This window comes from Canis aureus, chromosome 36 (assembly GCF_053574225.1).
Source record: "Canis aureus isolate CA01 chromosome 36, VMU_Caureus_v.1.0, whole genome shotgun sequence".
Taxonomy (NCBI): Eukaryota; Metazoa; Chordata; class Mammalia; order Carnivora; family Canidae; genus Canis; species Canis aureus.
The window spans coordinates 11,717,776-11,739,359 of NC_135646.1; the positions used below are offsets into that span (position 1 = coordinate 11,717,776).

A 21,584-nucleotide genomic window follows, 5' to 3' on the forward strand; every position below is an offset into this window, starting at 1 on the left:
CGTAAAAGTAGGAAATATGTTTTTTTTCAATACATACTTACGAGATGCACTGTAAGCTTGATGCCTGTGACAGATACTGTGATTAAAAAGTGTTAATGGGACATGATCCTATCCCTTGAAGAGTGACAGATTCAGTGCTACAATATGGCAGGCAGCGTTCCAAAGTTTTCCAGCTATGTTACATCCCATTTCATCGTTTGACAATCTTCTAAGGTAATTATTGCTGTACCTATTTCACAGGTGTGAAATAAGGGGTTAGGAGAGGTAAATTGCTTCCTAAGCCTATAAGTGGCAGTACTGGTGTGCAAACCTACAAATTTAAACCTGACATTCTTTCCGTCATTCTGGCTTGCAAAATGAAACAATGCTTCTTTTCAAGGTATCATTCTCAAATTCCTGGAAAAATGTGTTTGTTTAAATTTTTAAGTGATATCTAAGAAAATTGCAGAAGACTAAACATTTCAGGTAGAATTGTAAAGTTTTCAAAATATGAAATTATGGTGTATTATATGCCGAAGAATATATTTTAAATATATATGGCCCACAGTGCTGAAGTCTAGTCCCCAATTTTGCATATGATTTTTAATACGTTTTTATCTGATTTAAAAAAATTATTCATTAAAGTTCCTGATTATATACATACAGTATATGTATCAAAATCTACTAAACAAATTCTGCACAGCAGAATTGGATTCAAATGAAGGAAACTCTGACAGAGATTCTTCTTCCAATTTTACCAAAGAATTGTGTAATTTTTTTCTGAGATTTATTTTATGTGACTTTATATATATTTTTAAAAATATAAATTTGCAAATGAAATGGGATCATATTTGTTGTCAAGCTTTTAGACAGTGGCTTAAATTTATTAACAATTTTTATCATCTCCAAATTCTTACTATCGCTACACTTACCTAGACTCCAGATTCTGTTCAGCTACTTAAGTAGACCATGATGTTCACAGAAGCATAATAATAACCAAGCCACAGGGCCACAGTGCACTTAGCACTGTCAACAGACACTGTGAAATACCGTGATGGTTTTCAACACCATTTGAGTAAGAGTTGCCTTTAATTATTTCCTTATGCTGAGGAAGAACAAGCTATTTGTCTGAGTTTAAAGTTTAGTCCCTTTATTTAACTTTAAAAAGAGAAACTTCAATTTCTCTTACTTGCTTTTTTACCCAAGCACAGATACAAACCTAAAGTTTTAACATGAAATACAGACTTTTGGTACATAGAGCCTTTCTCATGTTTATATATATTTTTTTTCTCACATAGGCAAGAAATTGGCACACATTCATATACCTTTTTTTTTTATAAATTTATTTTTTGTTGGTGTTCAATATATATGGTCTCCTATACCTTTCTCCAGCTTATTCATCCTCTCTGGCTAAATGGCATTTAAAATGAACCTCTAAAATTACCTGAGTTTGTCCCTTTTGGCCACAGCCAGCCCACTTTATGATCTGGTATTTCCCACCCTAATCTCATCCTTCAGATCTGTCCCACCTTCTATTGTATTCTGCTTTATGTCTTCCTCCTTCTTCCTGATGCTGAGTCCAAACTGTTCTTCATAATGGCAATACCCTCCTCCGTGTCAATCCATTTTTATTATCTCAAGACCAATTTTATGTTATTTTTTAAAGATTTTATTGATTGATTGATTGATTGATTTGAGAGAGAGCATGCACCAGGTGCACAAGCAGGAGTAGGGGCAGAAGGAGAAAGAGGATTCCAAACAGATTGCACACTGAGGGCAAAGCCCAACTCAGGGCTCAAGCTCAGGATCCTGAGATCATGACCTGAGCCGAAAGCAAGAGTCAGAGACTCAACTGACTGAGCCACCCAGGTGCCCCTCAAAACCAATTCTAAGGTGTGTCTCCCCCAGGAAGCCAGAACTAGTGAAACTTTCTCACTGGCGACTGTTTTATTCCTATGCATTCCATAGCATTTCCTTAAGATCTTGAATCAATTCATAGAATTTTAGAATATTTGATCTGTAAGTTACTCTAGGGCCTTGCTACTTAAAATGTGTTCAAAGGACATCATCATACATAGATATTATACGGAGTTCTACAAAAAATGCAAATTTCAGCCCCTCTCGCGCACTTCCTGAACTAGAATCTGCATTTTAACAAGAACTGCAGGTAATTCAAATGTACATGAAAGTTTTAGAAGCACTGTCCTGGGATATGGACGTCGTGCTTACTTACTTTCTTCTCTTACTTCTCTCTTTTGATGCATCGGTCTTTGCTTCCTCGCTAGATTTTATTTTTCTATGTATTGAATCTCCTAAAACAAGAAAGAAAAAACTGATCCAGTACATGGGCATAACTAAGATCCGAGTCTTAGCTGGAGAGGCCAAAACTGGAAGGACTTCATAAAGTAAGACGAAGAGCCCCTCATTAGCTTACATTTCTTTAAGGGGGCAGGAGATCTCCTAGCTTAGTATGCCTCAAAGTAGACACGCTTTTATACTTGTGTTCACCCAGGCAAAAAGCATGAGAAGAGGAAGGATAGACTCCTAAGGAATCTTGAGTGATCCAGTGATCCATACAACAAAAATATTGTGTGTCAAGGAAAGTGTGCTTGTGTGTTTCTTATATGTATGAGAAAGAGAAGCAGGCAGAGAAAGGGAGAAAATCATTGATTGGTGACTTGAAGGTTTTATAACCTGTATTCTTTTTGTTTTCTAGTTGGTAGAACCCTTAACTCCCAGTGGCACGGCGCCCAATCAAGCTCAACTTCGTATTTTGAAAGAAACTGAGCTTAAAAGAGTGAAAGTACTTGGCTCAGGTGCTTTTGGAACAGTTTATAAAGTAAGTAAAAAAATAAATGAATAGCCCTCACCACCAGTCATTTTTTTGTTTCAGACTTGTCTTAAATAATAACCAGAGTTCTCATTCTAGCCAACCTAATTTCCTTTTAATATTCAGCGAGGAGAACCTGTATCGTATTGAGAAGTTGCTGCACAAATGAATTCATTCGTGTTTACTGAGCAAGCGGGGAGGGATACCATCATGAGAAAGCAGGAAACTGTCACAAAAACCACAGTATAGTCTTTCTTTGCATGCCCTTCTGATCCACTTTTGATATCATCTCCCTGTTAGCAAATTTTGCCCTTATCTAAAATACACAGCTCTAGCCTGTTTTCCTGGACCCCTACACAGTGCTCCGTGGATTCCCAGACAGGCCTGAGTGATATGCCCTAATCCCTGCTCTTCCTTTCTTCTGCTCTTTTATCCACATGTCTCCCCATCAGGATGGCACTGCCTGTCTCTTTAGGATCTACACAAAGGTGTTGATTTATTTCCAGGATAGGATTAGTTCCTAAACCACTTTTTTGCTTACCTGTTAATTGACATGACTCAACAGAAAATTTTCAGTTTTGATGCCCTCACCGTTATATGCGAACTAAAAAGGTGACTTTATTTGTGAAATTCAGGTTAGAAAGAACAAAGGGTGACATCATGAGTTTCCAGTAAGAGAGATATTTTTGGAAAGGCAAACCTCAAATAATGTCATCTGCATGTTTACTTATTTAGCTTCATTATAAGACCAATTCAGAGGCCAGGCTTAAGGTTACTTGTGGTGAAATTTATTTTTAATGTAAGTAACAATCATAAGAAACCCTGCTGGGTTAGTGCTAAGTCCTTTTTGTAATGTCCCTTTTGACAGTTCCCCAAATTTTACTTTGACAGTTTTATATTTCTTAAAGCTTAGGCAAGCCTACAGTTTTTACAAATATTTCTGTTAAAATGGACTGGATCTTAGGAAATTTGCACTTTCTAAGAAAATGTTCACTTTTTTTCTACTTAAATACCTATCTAACAAAAATTATTAACAATAAGAATATAAACCTTAACTTTCTCTCCTGATTCTTCCAAAAATAATTGAAATCTCCTTAAAATAAAATTGTTTTATTCTAAGGCCAAAATGCAGAAATTTCTTAACCTCTTAGTATACATATTTTGTTTAGTTGAACTCAAAATTATTAATTGAGTACCTAATTTGAATAGAAAATATTCTAGGCTGACTTGGTACTTTCTAGCCTTCAGAATCTTTATATATTTGAAAAATACAACTTATTGTGTTTTTCTATTTATACTATGCTAGAAATAATGAACTTCCATTTCAATGATAATTCAATTTTGTATTGTTCCTGGCAAATAGTCAGCCCTTTTATTTTAAAGATGGTATGGTCTAGAAAGTTAATTTTATTTTAAATCATGGATAGCATTTAACTCAAGACTAAATATGATTTAGTCACCTCAGGAGGAAAAAATTACCCATTAAGACATTTAATTATGAAGCTTTATAAATATTTTTATTATGAACAACTATTTGCCTATTGTCCATGAGCATTGTCGCTTTATTGAAATTACTTGTATTGAAAGTTCCATGAGTATCTTTGAATTTTATACCTACAGTGTGTATGGTTGATCCTAAGTTTTAATTAATATCTTAGTTCTTACTAGGGCATATTGTCTTAAACTATAAAGAACTATTCTTGACCACTGAAATGCACATTAGCTTAGCTAATTATTTTGTTGACTTTTTCCTCCTGATTGAAGATATGCTGTGTTTAAGCACAAAAGATTTGAACCAATATCATGGGTATTAGTGTAGTTGAATTTTTGTCTGGTCAGGCCTAGAAAATAATGACTATACTTATTTAAAAAGCAGTACAAATTAATTCACACTGAATTTATATTCTTATTTCAAAAGTATGCTTTAGGAATATTTTAATATTGATGCTATATCTTTATAAAGTCACCTCCCTGTGGTTACTTTATTGAATAAATGGTAATCCTGTTCTCTACCCTAGATATCACTAAGAAAATGTAGCCTATGGATCTCCAGCTTCCCCTCCCCATTTGTGCATTAATAATTAAAAAAAAATTATACCACAAGGAACTTGGCTTACTTTTTTTGTATTTGACATATAGATGTTCCTATTCACTCTAAAAAGAACATAACTCTTGAATTCATCTTCTAATAGTTAAAGCCTTTATTTCTGTAATATTTTGACTTTTTAACAATTCTTGTGCTTAGGTCTCCTCTTGCTTTTTTTCAACTTTCAGTAACACAAAGATATATGTTTTAGCATAGAAGTACAAAGTGAAAAGCTTTTTTGTATTTCCTTTATGACTACAACCAACTGATATTAAGAAAAACTAGAGATATTCTCTTTATGAATAAGAGATTTTCCCCTCTTTCATCTTAATGTTAAAACTAGATTAAGAATCCCTTACTCTGTTTTCCTCAGGCCTACTGGGTCAAGCAAGGGTGGGTGGTGGCAATGAATGCTGCTGAGAGATTTAAAAAAAAAAAAAAAGAAAGAAAGAAAAAGAAAACTGGACTAAGAAGACTTTTTTTGATGTTAGAGCTAATAAATTAAAATTTGAGATTTTCTTTTTTTCCATATAACTTCATATTTGCTTTTGTGTTCAATTGGGACAATATGCTTCAAAACAAATCTTAGATAATTAGTGAATCCTCTTATATCTTATCAAAATTATTGTCCTAATTCAAATGGTTGAATTGTTTACTCAGAAATGCTGTTATTTACCTTAATGTTGTACTCAACTTAAACCCTACCTACTTTATACTTTCCCAATTTTAGATCTTGTTCAGATACTATAATTATTTTTTTTTGTAAGAAGAGAGAACTGGCAATGACCAATTTAAATATTTTATATACACATGCACAATATTTGATAATAAAACCAAAGTAATATGGGTTCAGTACTCTCTAGTACTTGCCTTTGAAAACTAATTCTAAAATATTCACCTTCGAAACCTAATTCTTAAATCAGTCTAAACTTTAGGAACATGAGAATATGCTTTTTTATATTTGTATTTGTTTTAGTTGCGGAATAATTAAATAATATTAAAGCTGAAAAGAACCTTCAACATTACTTAGCCCAATCTTCTAACTTGCAAATGAGACAATTGAAGATCAAAACTGGAACAGTGTTCTCCAAGTCTTAAGAAGTAGATATATCATCTAAATCTAATATTATTATATTTTATTACATTTCTGTCACCCCTGAAAGCCTTTTTCACAATACAAATTGAAGTTTATAATAGTAATGCTTTATAGTATAATAGTAAACACGTTGAGAGCAGAATAAATATATGATTCATCTTCAGAAAATGAAAGCAGATAACAAACTTCTAAATTATTTTTTAAAGATTTTAATAGATTGAGTGGTTAAATTAAATTTTGTTTTTGTATAAATTTGTGTATCTTCATATGGATTTAATGTGATTTTTTTTTCCTCCCAAAGGGTATCTGGGTACCTGAAGGAGAAACAGTAAAGATTCCTGTGGCTATTAAAATTCTTAATGAAACAACTGGTCCCAAAGCCAATGTGGAATTCATGGATGTAAGTACAGACACCAGGCAATAATATTTTTATCCATTATTAATAGACTGCTTTTAGGATTTAAAAAAAAAAAAAAGACTTCACTACTTAGAGAATTTCCTGCCGCAAAATGGTATACTCGTTACAACTAAACCCTTGAGCAGGGATTGGCAAACTTTTGCTTAAAAGACCAGAGAATAAATAGTTTTTTTGTGCAATGTGGTCTCTGTAAACTATTCAACTCCATCCTTTTAGTAGATGAGCAGCCATAGAAACTTATGAAAAATAAAACATGAGAATGGGTATGACTGTATTCCAGTAAATCTTATTTACACAAACAAGCTGACTGTATTCCAGTAAACTTTATTTACATGAACAAGCTGAAGGCTTGGGAACCAAATCCTACTCTCAAAGGCTATGTATTTAACCACTATGCAAAGAAAGGCAAATTGCATTTGGGAATAGGAATGATGATTTGAAAAATTAATTGGGCTGCTTTATTTTATTATTGTTATGATTTACTTAATGAAAGCATCAAGCTAGATTAGTATCTATCGTACATTAGTGTTACATTTAAATTAGTAACCTACCTAAGTCAGATAATACCAATTGAAATTTACTTTCTTTCAGTTCAAAAGTCAGAAGACAGACCTTGTGGGTGAAAAGCTCCAACTATAGAAAAATAACAGAGTTCTGAAGAATAAAAATACTTTATAAGGTCAATCAGAACTTTAGATTCCCCTTAGCAAAAATTGTAGATTGATCTGTTCAGCAAATTTTAGAAGGTAGGATAGATAAAATATCTATATAGAATGCTGTTATTTTTTTCACATTTAACAGAAGATATCTTGCCAGGGGTTCTATCAAAGACATAAATATATATTCTTGATCTTTTAGCATAATGTCTTCAATAATAAGAATGATTTTGATTTTCAAATGACCTTCATATGAAAGATGATGCAAGCATATGAACTTTGATGTCTTTAAAGATGGATTGCTATATATTTCTACCCAGTATCTCTCTTAAGCATTTCTGTAAGTTGTATAAGGAGCTCAGTTTTTGACCTTGGATAATTTATTTGAGTATAATGCTTACTCTCTTATATCTCATATCTTATATCCTATTATTAGATAATAGGGCTGATAATTAACTGGTACAAACTAGCTGCTCTGGTCAGTTGGTGCTGTACCTTACTGGTTGCTAAATATTTTGAAACCCATCCTTGTTACCTATCTACCAACACCTGACACACATGGACTCCGGTAACTAAATAATGTCTCCTCGTGGTGTCTAAAAGTTCAGACACTTTGCAGCTACATGTCTTGGCTTATATAGTAAAATGTAAAACTAAAGCCTTTTTCAGTGATGTCACAATCGATTTGATCTTAATTATAGGTATATAGTTGTGAAGGGAATTTTCTTTCTTTTTTTTGGGGGGGGGAATTTTCAAAGAAAGTAAAAATTATGAAGAAAAAGGACAACGGATATGAACAGTATAGGTTAATATTTAAAACTGATACAAAAAAAAGATCTTGTCCAGCCTAGACTGTAGCCAAAGCTGAAATTCACAAGAATGCTAATAATCTCTGCTGGAGGCTTGGACAGCCATTTTTCTCACATTTCCATGGAAACAGATTGGCAAAAAGGGGTTAAGAGGCTACAAAATAATCACCTAAGAAAGAACCTCTAAAAGCTTCATCATGATTTTGAATGATTATTTGAAAGCTCCTAACCCCATCCTTTTTTTTTTTTTTTTCTCTCTGATCTGAAGTCTATTCCCATGGAAACAGGAGTGGGGATGGCAACTTGAAATCTTAGATTTCTGCTGAATGTTAGATGAGGTTCTGATTGAATCATAAAAGGGGTCATTTTCCTAAATGGGTGATAAATTTTGTGACCAACTCTCTCCAAACAGTATGTTCTTTTTAAAAGTTAAAAATATATTAGGTAAAATATTTTGTCTGAGCCTCTCCTACCTTGTGGATAGATGCTAGAAGATTAATAGATTGGTGGGTAGCTATTGACAATTTCAATAAATATCAAGCAGAAACACTTCCTACTATTTTCACAACTTCTTTCAAAATATTAGTATGGCATCACAATAATTAAAATACAGTTGCACTGGCAAAATTAATGATAAATTCAATATTTTAAACAGGCTGGTGTAATTTTAGTGCAAAATCACCTGCATTTCATACCAACATTTTTAGCTAATCTATTATGTTTGCAGATCATTATACTTAATGATGTACTTAAATAATGTATCAAACTGCAATAAAAGGCTTCATGTAAGCAAATGTATTTATAATTTGGACCTAAGAATTAAGTTGAAGTTGCGAATATTCTTAAGGTTATTAAGATAAAAGGCTTATTTGGCATCTCCCTAAGTTTGGGTTCTTCCATATGGCAGGGTATTCCAAGTTTAACTTTCAAACTAAAATAACATCTACTATAATCATGTTATATGTCTCTTTCGCAAACCGGTGTATATTTGTTTATAGGCATGTGTTTTATTCGATTTTAAAGAAAGGAAATAAAGTTTCCAAAGATAATGGAAATTGCATACTTTTATGAAACATTAGATCTCTTTGCCCCATCCTACCCCCCAGCATGGACTTTATACTTGGGGTAGAATATTCTATTCTATTTTACTTTTTTTTTTTTAGATTTTATTTATTTATGTATTTATTTATTTATTTATTTATTTATTTATTTATTTATTTATTTATGAGACACACACACACACAGCGGTAGAGACACAGGCAGAGGGAGAAGCAGGCCCCATGCAGGGAGCCTGACGTGGGGCTGGGGCTCAGTCCCCGGTCTCCAAGATCACACCCTGGGCTGAAGGCAGGCGTTACACTGCTGAGCCACCCGGGCTGCCCAGAATATTCTAGATTCAATAACTACTGCTACTGAGTTTATTAGATGTAGCCATGTGTTACTGATTATTATAATAAATGACAAATTGCAACAACTTAAAACTCACTACATCCAATGCTCCTCTTAATATCCAGGAGCAAAGGAGATAACTTTCATATTTTCTTAGAATCTATACCATAGGCAAAAATTAATAAGGAACAATCTATGTTCTATTAAGTACTATGCTAAAAGCAAGAGAAGGAAAATTTGGTTTAAAGGCTGTTACTCAAACTCACCTGAATGTTTCTAATGGATTCAGAATGACAGTAATAACACACTGCTACCGAATGGCCTTAATTCCCACAAAGGAAGATCACATTGAACAACATTAAGAAAATGATCCTAAAGGTCCACCTTCTTAAGAAGAATATCTGTATTTATACATACTCTAGTTTTTGTTTCAAATAGCACCATTCCATTGGAAGAGCACAGGGTTTTTTTTAGTTTTGTTTTGTTTTTATTTATGAAATCGCATGGAACACTTCCCTAAGAAATGATGCTACTGAGCAAGGTTCTTGGACTTGGGGACCATGGTTTGGTCAAATCAGACAGGCTCTTCAGTTTGTCTGAGTTTCCACTACTGTTGTTTCGTTGTTGTTTTCTCTGATGTTTAAACCCACTATCACTTGATATTATTCTATATGCCTTGGAAGTGTATATGTATTTAAATATTTTATTAATTTATCTGCTCCTTTAAAATATTTTGAGATAAAAAACCCATCATTATCCTAAATTCCAATGACTGAGTCATAATATTTTAGCTGTAGTGCTCCAGTTTGTTGGCTTTAGTGTCAGCTTTCCCACGCCAAATCAACCACCTCGTTCCCAGTGAGGGGCCGCAAGGAAATATGTTTCAAATCACTCAGGCTTATTGTGTAAATGATCATATTTTTGTTAAAAGAAAAGAACTCGTTGCCCCGTCCCTATACAATGGGAAAATTTATTTATCTTACACAACAGTTTTCACTATTTTTTGAAGAAAATGAATTGTCTATGGGAATTGTGCTTACTTATTGTTCTTCTCTGTGTTGCACTTATGATATTCAATGTCTTCTTTTTTAAAAATTGTATTTTTTAAGAGAGAGAGAGAGAGAGAAAGTGAGCCAGCATGTGAGTGGGGAAGGGGGGTGGGGAGACGGGAGCAGAGAGAGAGGAGAGAGAATCTTAAGCAGGCTCCACGCTCAGCTCAGCACAGGCCTGACTTGGGGCTCAATCTCATGACCTCATGGTCATGACCTGAGTAGACACCAAGTCAAGACTTAACTGACTGAGATACCCAGGCACCCCTATGATAGTCAATGTCTTAATGAGAGTTGTCTCAACTCTAATGGATAACATATAGTGGGGTGAGACAAATAGAATTTATTAGTGGAGTGTATATTTTCTTTCAGATTATAGCAGGCTCACAAAATTATTTGCAAAGATATTTTGTTCAATAACATTCATTTCTCATTATAAAAATAATGATTTTTTTATGCCTATGACTTCACAGAGTTAACAGTAACTCTTAGCTAGATCCTGTGTCATACTAATAATGGATTTGTAGAAATTCATATAATTAAATCCGATGAAATCTTCAGGTCTTACAGATTTCGCACATTTGCATACACAATACAATTAATTTCAGAGGTGAAAAAAATGCAAAATTCCTTTTCTTTAAAAAAAGCTCATTACTTAGATGTCACAGGATTCGATACTGCTGCCATGATCTTGAAAAGTCCGTTAGAAACAATCTTTTTTTCCTTAAGAAAAATTATACTTAAAATAATTAAGGACAGTTTTGGATAGTTAGTTTGCTTTCTAGTTTTATTTATTTTTAAAGATTTCGTTTATTCATGAGAAAGAGGGAGAAGGAGAGAGAGAGAGAGAGAGAGAGAGAGAGGAAGAGACATAGGAAGAGGGAGAAGCAGGGTCTCTGTGGGGATCTGGATAGGGACCAATCCCAGGACTCTGGGATTATGCCCTCAAGCTGAGCTGAAGGTGGATGCTCAACCACTGAGCATCCCTTACTTGCTTTTTAAAATTAAACAATATCTTCAAAAAGAGATTTTATAAATTCCATTAGAAACAGAATTTAGTCTTTCAAAACTCTACGAGGAAGGAAATAGACAGGAGATGAAAGGAAAAGAAGTGAAGAGAAGAAAGGAAAGGAGAGGAGAGGAAAAGAAAAGAAGAAAAGAGAAATTTACCAGTAACTAGAGTAAATCATTTCTGTTATGCTTTACTTCATTAGCTCTTGTTTATGTCCTGTTAACTGTATAAGACGTGGTTAGAAACGGCATCACATTTGAAATCACTATTTCAAAAACCCATCCTCCAACCACATTCTCCCATCCTCTGGTTCCTTTCCAATTGTACTTGAACATTTTACCCTTTTAGATATCACTCATACATTGATTTTTCTGTTTCTCAACCTCTCAGCTGCCCCTTCCCTCACATCCCTCCTCAAACAACTTGGATTCAGGGCTCACTGTTATCATCACATTCTTTCAAAAATTTCAGCTTTCTTGCTTCTCAACATCATGCTGGTGTTAAGCTATCCTGGAAATACTGAAATTTCTCAGTGCCATGTTCTAGACCTCTTTTCAATCTGCAGATTTTCCATAGATTTTCTCACTGAATCACCAAATTTCATCTCTAGTGTATTTTATGAATCTGACCTCACCTCTATCCTTGATATCTGAAGTTGAAGTCTCAGGGACATCTCAAGTTAAAAGGTACATTCAGAATGCACCTTTTCGTCTTCTCTCCTAAATCTCTTATGCATTCAGTCTTACCCGTGTAAATAATTTGTATATCTATCCACCTTATTGTCCCTATCAGAAATTTGAGATTTGTCTTTGAATATCACAGTCCCTCAAACTACCCACTACCAGTTCAAGATCAAATGCTTTGATTCTATGCCAAAAACACATTTGGAGAACATTTTCTTCTTTTCATATTCCACTGCAATGACCTTAATCCAAGCTATCGACCTCTTCAGTTTATAGCTTCTAGTTTGATGTCTTGAATTGTGTTACTCCTCTGCATAAAAGCTTTCAATGGTGTCACTAGAGCAAACTGCTAAATCCTTGCTTCCTGAGCCCCTAATTACTTTCCCAGTCTTCTTTCTCTTTATTGACTTTCTTTCTACTCCTCACCTAAGCCAAGCAAGACAGCGCCTTTGCCTGGAGTGTCCTTCTCCCAATTACACCTGGTGAACTCGCAGTTATCCTTATTTTCATAGCTTGAGCATACTTCCTCAAAGATTGCTTTCCTGACCCCTTGATCTAAATTATAACCTACTAACAGCACTTAGAAAATTTCCTTTATCCATTTATCATGATAGATTATTACATACTTATTCATGCTAGTTATTATTGTAGAAGCCCACTCTATCACTAGCTATAGGATCTTTGATGACAGGGACTGTCTGTTGACCCCATCAGTGCATATTTAATGGCAAGCACAATACAAGCATATAGTTAGGAACCAATACATACTTTGTTAATTGACTGAATGGATTTTACCCCTAAAAAGACTTTTTAAAAGACTTCTTTTTAAAAGACTTCTATTCCTCTTCTAAGCTTTCTTTGTTCCAGTCTAATTGATTTCTATAGTATTTCCAACAGTCTTATCTCTATTTGACATATTACACTTGGATCATTTTCCTTAGGTATTTATAATGCTCATCTCTGATTTATTTCTACAAGCTCAGATTTAGTAGCTGTCTTGAATCCAGAGTTACAGCATCTCTCTCTGAAAAATAGACCTTCCATATTGACTCTGTGAGTAGGACTTGGCATACTCTCTGAAAGCCCTTTAAGAAGGAAAACCCTTTGTAGCCTTTGATGCATGCAGGAGGCCAATAATCTCCCCTAGTGACAACCTTATGACTGCTTCTCTGCAAATGTTTCTATTATATATGGGAAGGTCGTACTAAGTTACATTTTTAGCTTCTTCTTAATCTTGAATTCCTGAAATTTTATGTAGTGGTTTTGGATAGTGTTTGCTTCTCCAATAAAAATCTGTTGTTAGAGGTCGCTGGTAGCACCACCCTTGTCTCTTGCCTATTTACATATATTCTAATAGGAGTAAGGATGCAAGGATGGGATCCTGTACAGAAAGAAAAAAAAAAAAGTTTGATTTTATCACAGATTTTGGCAAAAATAAATAAATAAAAATAATTGACTGCAGTCATAAATCATTGCTTGTAGCAGTTATCTGAATTTAGTAGATACTCTAAAACTTGAGCTTTGAATGTTATCCTAGGGAGTACTAAAATGTTTGAAAATAGGCAACATACTTGACAAGTTTTACATTCTAACAGGCTTAATTTTTCTCTTGGAGCACCTAAAAGAGACAACCTAAAACCAAAGCAGGTTTCTCTCTGCAAACCTCAACATGTAACTTAATAAGTTTTCTGCTTCTGTTTCTCCAAAGCACGTCTTGGATTTGTGTGAATGAGAGAACATTTCTCAACAGCACATAGTCTCCCGTACCAATATTTAAATTTGATGAATGAAAATTGGGAGTCTGTTAAAGGTAGTAGCTTTCCATATTGTAGGTATTTTCCAGCTTTGTAAACTCTTCGATTTGGTGAATTTCATAAATCATTAGAGGATGTATTGCTGTGCCACCACAGAGCTGGAAGAGAATTTCCCTGATCATGTGCAGTTTCTGACTCCAATCTGAATTGTATTTGCTAATCATGATGGCTTAAGAAGAATCCTCACTCAGTTTGATTGCACCAGTAGGAAGAGCTGTTTATAATGTGAAGCTTGTTTATAAAATTCAGGTAGAAAGCTCTTGCCCACAGAGCAAGCATAGACCGGGAAGTAGAATTTCCAAAAAATTAGCAAATAAATTCAGACATATCAAACCTAGATATGAATGGTTTGATTAATGCTTAATGTTCTGTTTACAGTTTCAAGGACACAAAAAAATATTATTTCTGCTAGAGGGAAGTACCACCTGAATAAAATCCTGGCTTACATTACGTGGCATAAGGTGAATTTAGTTATTCATAGACCAGTGATTTGATTCAGGAAATGAAGGCTTAATGTGCTGTGATATTTTCAGTATCACGCACACGCACACGCACACATATATGTGTCTACATAGCAGAGTGAATGTATTATATAACAATATATTATATAGCATTATATACTGGAAATGTTTTTGTAATTATATTACTAATATAAATAAGTTACAACTATTATCTATGCTGTAAATACACATATTACCACTTTGCATAAAATGATTGCCATAGAATCTCTATTTCTTTAAGCCTGTTAAAATAATGAGTTGTCCTATACTTACTACATAAACAGCTCAATTTTTTCCCAGTAAAAATAAAAATATCAAGATATTGTTTTGAACATTTCTAAATGCTGCTGCAGCTCCAATGAAGCCATGTTTTTAGTTCTCATAGCTTATAGTTTGTGTATAGGTTGGCACAGTGTGATTAGAAATAAGAATGAGCACCTTGGAGGTAGTAAAATTATGAGAGCAGTTTGTCACGAAAATAAGCAATCAGTGAGGGCTCTTTATCTCAAAACTAAAAAGCTTACAGTTTTCCACAGTGATCGTAGCCACTGCAATTTTATCTAGAGTTTTGATCCACTTACAAATTTAATGTAACCTCTCCAAACTTAAGTGTTCCATTATCTGTTAGAAAATAATTAGAAGTGGTAAGCAGAAGTCTGCATACATGGAGTTCCTTGGGAGTCCCTAAGCTCATGGAAGCAAGGCATTTGATGGATACTGGTCAGCTGATATTGGACCAGCAGCTAATAATAGCAGGAAATGCTGCTTAGCTAGGTGAGAAAGTTAACTTGGGGAAAATGAAAATGAAACATTTGGGATTTATGGTCAGAAATAAATTTCCCTTTTTCATTTGTTTCCTGGTAAGAAAATAGCCAAGGGAGTCAGTTCTTTTGCTTCATTTTTTTCTTTTTTGATAATTTATAATTAAGATCTAAGGGCCCACTTGATTTCAGCCATATTCACTGTAATTTCCTTGCATCCACACAAAGAACTTTTAGTGAATCAGGAATATTTTTTATATAATGCATACAAATATTAGGTGAATCTGACCAGTAAATTAAAAACTGTCTGCTTTAGCAAGCATGTGGTAAATTAACCATAGGAAACATGTGCAAGCTTTTTGGGAGGGTAACAAACACAAGGGGTTTGAGTACAAAACCAGAAAAATACTTTCCCTTTCTGAGTAAAGTAATGAGCCAAGTTCCTTTAGAATGAAAAATAAGGGGCAGCCCTGTTGGCTCAGCGGTTTAACGCCACCTTCAGCCCAGGGCCTGATCCTGGAGACCCGGGATCGAGTCCCACGTCGGGCTCCCTGCATGGAATCTGCTTCTCCCTGTGCCTCTCAATCTGTCTCTGTGTCTCTTATAAATAAATAAATGAAATCTTTAAAAAAAATTGATAAAACAATGTTTTATCAGGTTGAAACAAAGGAAGTATGATAGATTAGTACAAGAAAATATTATCATTAATGGGTGGACTTAGGGATTTTTTAAAACTCTTCACCAATACAGGAATACCAGTTAGTTAGCCTTCCAGTTTATTTGGTTGCATTTGACTAAAATGCATGTATTTTAGAGGTAAATTGACCCTTGTTTCAGTTTATTTTTATCCTTATTTTGCCATATATATTTCATATAATTGTATTTGTATATTTTATGTCATATATGCATATATATTTTAGCCATCTTATGTGTGATGGTGGGGTTTGTTGGTTTGTTGGTATGGACTCTGCTATAAATGAAGAGAGAATAAATTAGTATATAAATATTTTTCTGTAACTTACTTAACACTAACTCTCTCAAAGTATGATATTAAAGTTTAAAACAGTTTTCAGATGTAGGTACGTATTTAAACCCTGAAATATCTTGTTTCAAATATATTTATTTTAAAAATATTTATAAATATTATATTTCTATTTTACCTTAAAGGAGGAACTTGTTAGTTTCCATTTTAATGTGATTGTTAGTCACGGGGATTAATTTATTAAGAATATTTGCCTGTAAATGCTGATGGCCCAAAAGAATGCCACAAATTTTCCCCTAATTTATTGGGTAATTTAGGTATGAACATATTTTGAAAAGGCTCTGTTCTTTTTTTACACTTGTACACCCAATTAACTCTCAAATAATGTCCATGACAATATTTTCAGTAAATCTTTATATTTTTGAGAGCTGTGGAATGATATCAATAGATTAATCAAACATAAATCAACTCTTCTTGATAATCTAATTGTAATTGAAAGTCACTGCCTGTAGAAAAAAAATTTGCCATTTTAAAACAACATTTGTTTTTTTCCCCCTCAATCAAGTTGTGTTCTTTTATATCTATATATCTCTTTAGTATTTTTTTTTGGTACAGTAAATCCGTATTTATATATCACCAACATTTGTAACCATTAAGAAAATAACATTCTTATTTACCACTGGGTATTAAGATATTTTTAAACAGTGTTATAATTGTGTTGGCAGGATTTTCTAATTGAAAATGAGTACAGGACTTTCTTATTAAGGCATATAGTCTTTCCACTGCTTCTGAAGTAAACAGAATTGCTATTAACTGACTACCATCCCTTTATCCAATGCTTCATCTGTTGTCCAGAGGAAATTAACCACCACCATGTGCATCAAAAAATACTCAATTTAAACTTCTAAGTTAGAACTGCAGCAGAGCATGTATTGCAGTGAGATGGGCAGTGGGAGAGGATTCCTGTATTTCTCTAATGTGATCCATTTGAAATTACTATGAAGTCTGAAAGGACACTAATCTCCAGTAATTCTTTCATAGTGTCCTTTCTACGTAGGCAGAACAATACACCATTTCCTAGTGTAAGCAAAGATGAAGTGCAGAAAGTTTCTCCAGTAAATTTAATTTTATCTCTTTACAGGGCTCATGCATCATTGCCCATTTTCAATCAATAAATTATTTTCTCCCTTTTAGATTTAGACTTTGATTAGCTTGAACTTCTTAAAGCAATATCAGGAAAATAAAAAAGAAACAATTTCTGTAAAATCTGTTAACTGTGACCCAGGTATGTTAAATCTATTTTCTTCTATTCATCATGGTAATAAAGCACGGTAGTAAAGCAACAAAGATGAGCAAAGTATATTTTGGCACACAGACTTGCATAATTAATGCCAACTTTTCATAATAAGAAGATGAAAACTTATGTTTAAGGACTTGCTATTATTCAAGGATTTTTTTTCTGCATGTCTCTTTTCCCATTAGCAGTTCAAATAGATAGAGTGATGTTTCAATTTCTAAAGGGTAATGCATATGCCAGATTATTATAATGTGGATAGTAAATGAAGATTTTTTAGGAGTCCGTTAATAATGCAAGATATTATTTTCATCACCTTCAATGAAGTGCTTTTCAAAGAAGCTACTGTTGGTTCAAGGTTAGCAATCAGCCAATCAAGACTTGATGAAAGGCAGTTCTAATATTTAAGTCAACCAACGAGTCTGTTTAAAATATATATTTGCCAGCTAAGCCATTTTTGAAGCATGGTCCTATATTATCTAACTGTCGTTTTGGTGATGAAATATTACATTACAAGGTCTCTTTGTGCTATGAGGCTGAATGTGAACACTGGCATACAACTAAACTATTTGACTTACAAATCAGCATTAGAGCATAAAGTGTTCGGGGACAAGGGGCCTTGGTGTACTACTAAGTGATATTTATCATTTGGATGGATGGATGGATAGATAGATAGATAGATGATATACACAAAAAAGTAGGTAGAACCTCAATTAAGATTTGGAGAAATCCCATGACCCACTATGCTCATATAAGCTAACTCTCAAATCGTGTTTCTTTCTCTCAGGGTGTTGATTACTCTATAACACTTTAGGGAAAGTAATAACATATTTTCATTTTATCCCTGATAACTGGCATTTTTAATTTGCCATCACAACATCAAATGACCTATGCATTCACCTATGAGATTCCATCTGTGGTTTGTCAAGGAGAAAACATAAAATGTTATAAACTAAGGGTAATTTAAGACAGTAGAAAGAATTCATGTATAAGTCAAGGGGAGAAGGACAATCATCGTATGGTTTCACTCATACATGGAATATAAGAAATAATGAAAGGAATTATAAAGGAAAGGAGGGGAATTGTGTAGGGAAAAAATTATAGAGGGAGACAACCCATGAGAGACTCCTAACTCTGGGAAACAAACACGGGGTAACAGAAGGGGAGGTGGGTGGGGGGATGGGGTAACTGGGTGACGGGCACTAAGGGATGGGATGAGCACTGGATGTTATACTATATGTTGGCAAATTGAATTTAAATTTAAAAACAATATGGTACCAAAAAAATGTGAGATTCAATATTGGAGTTCACTCCAAAAAAGTAAATGAAATAAGCCCACCTGAATAATAATGGCAATCTGTGGAACCCAAATAACCGGAATACTGCTCTACTTGAGGAGTGACTGGGCCTAAGACTTAAAGGCTGAACAGATCCACAGAGACATCTCTCATCTCAGCTTTTACCCAGCTTGTGTGAAGTGCCCTGCTAACCTCTCGTCTGAAGATCAGGGTTTAGAAAAAAGTTTCTCGTTGATCTTTCTTGGAAGCATGCCTATCCCTGGATCAAATGAGAGTCTAGCGTCCCACTATTTAAGTGGCTTTTGATGGCCAACAATTTTACCATTTACTTTGAATAAACACTAAGATTCATAAAAGGGAGAGGGGAAACTAGAGAGGCGACCTGATAGATGACTACTAAAAACGGTTAATACTTTCAGTTCAAGCAAATAAACAAAAGAAATTTTTATTTCAAACTGCATAGACTCATTTATTTCTTTGCTTTCCTTTTCTTTTCCTTTTCTTTTGTAATTTACTTTTCTCTTTTGATGGGAACTTTTAATGAGATATTTTTCCTAAATTTTTAAATCAAAGTAAGCATACAGAAATAGAAATAGACATATAATATCTATATATTTTCCCCAATTTTTAAATCAAAGTAGTATATAGAAATCGAAAAAGATATATAATATCTGTGTAAGTACATATCCTACATAAGTACAAATAGTATCTACAGTAGTACATATCACTATCAGCTTATACGAAAGAAAGAAAGAAAGAAAGAAAGAAAGAAAGAAAGAAAGAAAGAAAGAAAGAAAGAAAAAATAGGCCTTTTATGCTACTGACTGTTCCCTTGGGTCTGACTTTTCAGATTATTAGCTGTGTCCCCTGGTATTTCCCTCCTCATTCCTAAAAATATGCTTCTACTGCCTCTTCTTGATGTATCAACTTTAGATAAAATCTATTGACTATTTAATATGGAAAATGAAGATTTAGCATTCTTAGTTCCTTTTCTACACTTTTTTTCACTTATTTTCCCTGTGTAATTTTTATGTCATAATTTCAAATTATATTGATAATTTGGGGTTTTTCAGAATTATTATTATAAAGGTGCTGCTGATAATTTTTCTTCTAAGCATTCTATGTCTCTACCTCTATGTCTTCCCAAAGTTATGAACAGACTTCTCTTCCACAGGGTCAGATGCTTGGTGAAATCTATCAGTTTTTTTATTTGTTTTAGTTTTCCTTTTTTCTCTTACCTAGGAGAAATCCTTCCTTTAGAGCTTCACTCTCGGGCAGCCCAGGTGGCTCAGTGGTTTAGCACTGCCTGCAGCCCAGGGTGTGATCCTGGAAACCTGGGATCGAGTCCCATGTCGGGTTCCCTGCATGGAGCCTGCTTCTCCCTCTGCCTGTGTCTCTGCAGCCCCTCCCCCCTCGAATAAACAAATAAATATTAAAAAAAAAAAAAAAGAAAAAGAGCTTCACTCTCATGTTCCAATCTGGACTGTTAGTGTCTAGGTTAAAGACCCATTTAATTTTGGGCCCTCTCTTCCTCATCATCTAGAATTTCCCTTTGCTTTGCAACTCAGTGGTATCCTTTAATTTCTGGATACCGTATCTTTATCTTTCTTGTTTTAGCACTTCACATAAGGAATTATTAACTGTGATGAAAAGTTATAAGGAAACTCTGTGTAGTACCCTAGGAGTGAAGGAGAATACCCAAGGAAGGGTGATTCCTAACTCCTGTTTATTTATTTTCCTGCTTTCCCAATATTTCCAAATGATGAACATTAGGCTTTTTTTTTTTTTTTTTTTTAATTCATCCATTGTGCCGAGTTCTTAAAGGACCCTTCGAATCTAGAAACTTAGATTTTTTAGTTTGGGAACTTTTTTTCGAATGACATCTTTGATAATATTATCTTGTTCATTCTTCCTTCTGGGATTCTTCTTAGTCAGCTCTGGACCTTCTGGAATGGTTCTCTAATTTCAAAATCTTTTGTCTCAGATTTTCCAAGTTTATATATTTTTTCCTTATATTTCAGAGGATTTTCTTGATTTTTTCTTCCAAATTATTTTTTTGAGAAATATCATGTGTTATACTTTTAATTTCCAAAAGCTATTTTTGTTTCTCCTATCATTAAAGAACTAACCAAACCAAGCAAGAAACCCTGTGTCTTGCTTGGTGAATACAATATATGATTTCCTGTATCTTAGGGAGTTAATTTTTTCATGTTCTCCTTTATTCCCTGAATTGTCTCTTTCCTTGGGTTCTTCTTTCCTTTCAGTTTGTTTGAATAGACTTTGGCCTTAAAACTAAAGGTTTTCCACAAATATCTGTTATCTTAGTCTGTTTGGGCTGGTATAATTGTATATTATATTATGGGAAGCTTTAGGCAACAGAAAAAATTTCCCACAATTCTAGAGGCTGAAAAATCCAAGATCATGGTACTGATGTGGTTTGAAGTGTTGGCATTTGGGGTCGATGGCTAAGAAAAAATTCTTGAGACAACTTAGGCACAAATAAAGTGGTTTTACTAAAGCATGAGGACAAGACCCATGGGCAAAAATTGCTGCACTGGGGTTGTGAGGAGTGACTGATTATATAAGATTTTCTATCCTGTGGAGGGAAGGGTGATGTTAGGGCTCGAGTCTATAGGTTTCTGGAGACTGCTTTTTTCTTGTAAATCTTTAAGATAGTTGCAAACTGATGGGGACTCAAGTCCAGTATGACTCTGAGCTCTATCAGTTAACCATTTGTTTTTCCTTTCCCTTTGTTCTAGAGCAGCCAGGAATGCTTGAGGACTGTCACATGTATCCCACCTGGCGCGTGTGTTTGGGGTGGGGGTGGGGATGTTGCAGGGTGTTAATTTATGCTTTGCCCTCAGCTTGCCTTTGCTCCCTTATCAGCACTGCCGTGGCGTCTGATGGAAGCCTGTTTCCTTGTCCCTG

General features: G+C 34.2%; 1 protein-coding gene across 9 annotated transcripts in view; it reads left to right on the forward strand.

Moving 5' to 3' along the window:
- ERBB4 (erb-b2 receptor tyrosine kinase 4) overlaps positions 1–21,584 on the forward strand; it is a 1,106,505-nt gene that overhangs the window by 891,181 nt on the left and 193,740 nt on the right. For all 9 annotated transcript variants that reach the window (XM_077885345.1, XM_077885343.1, XM_077885348.1 and 6 more), the window contains 2 exons: positions 2,696–2,818; positions 6,293–6,391. In XM_077885345.1, the coding sequence (XP_077741471.1) occupies positions 2,696–2,818; positions 6,293–6,391 (222 nt within the window). The remainder of the gene's footprint in view (positions 1–2,695; positions 2,819–6,292; positions 6,392–21,584) is intronic.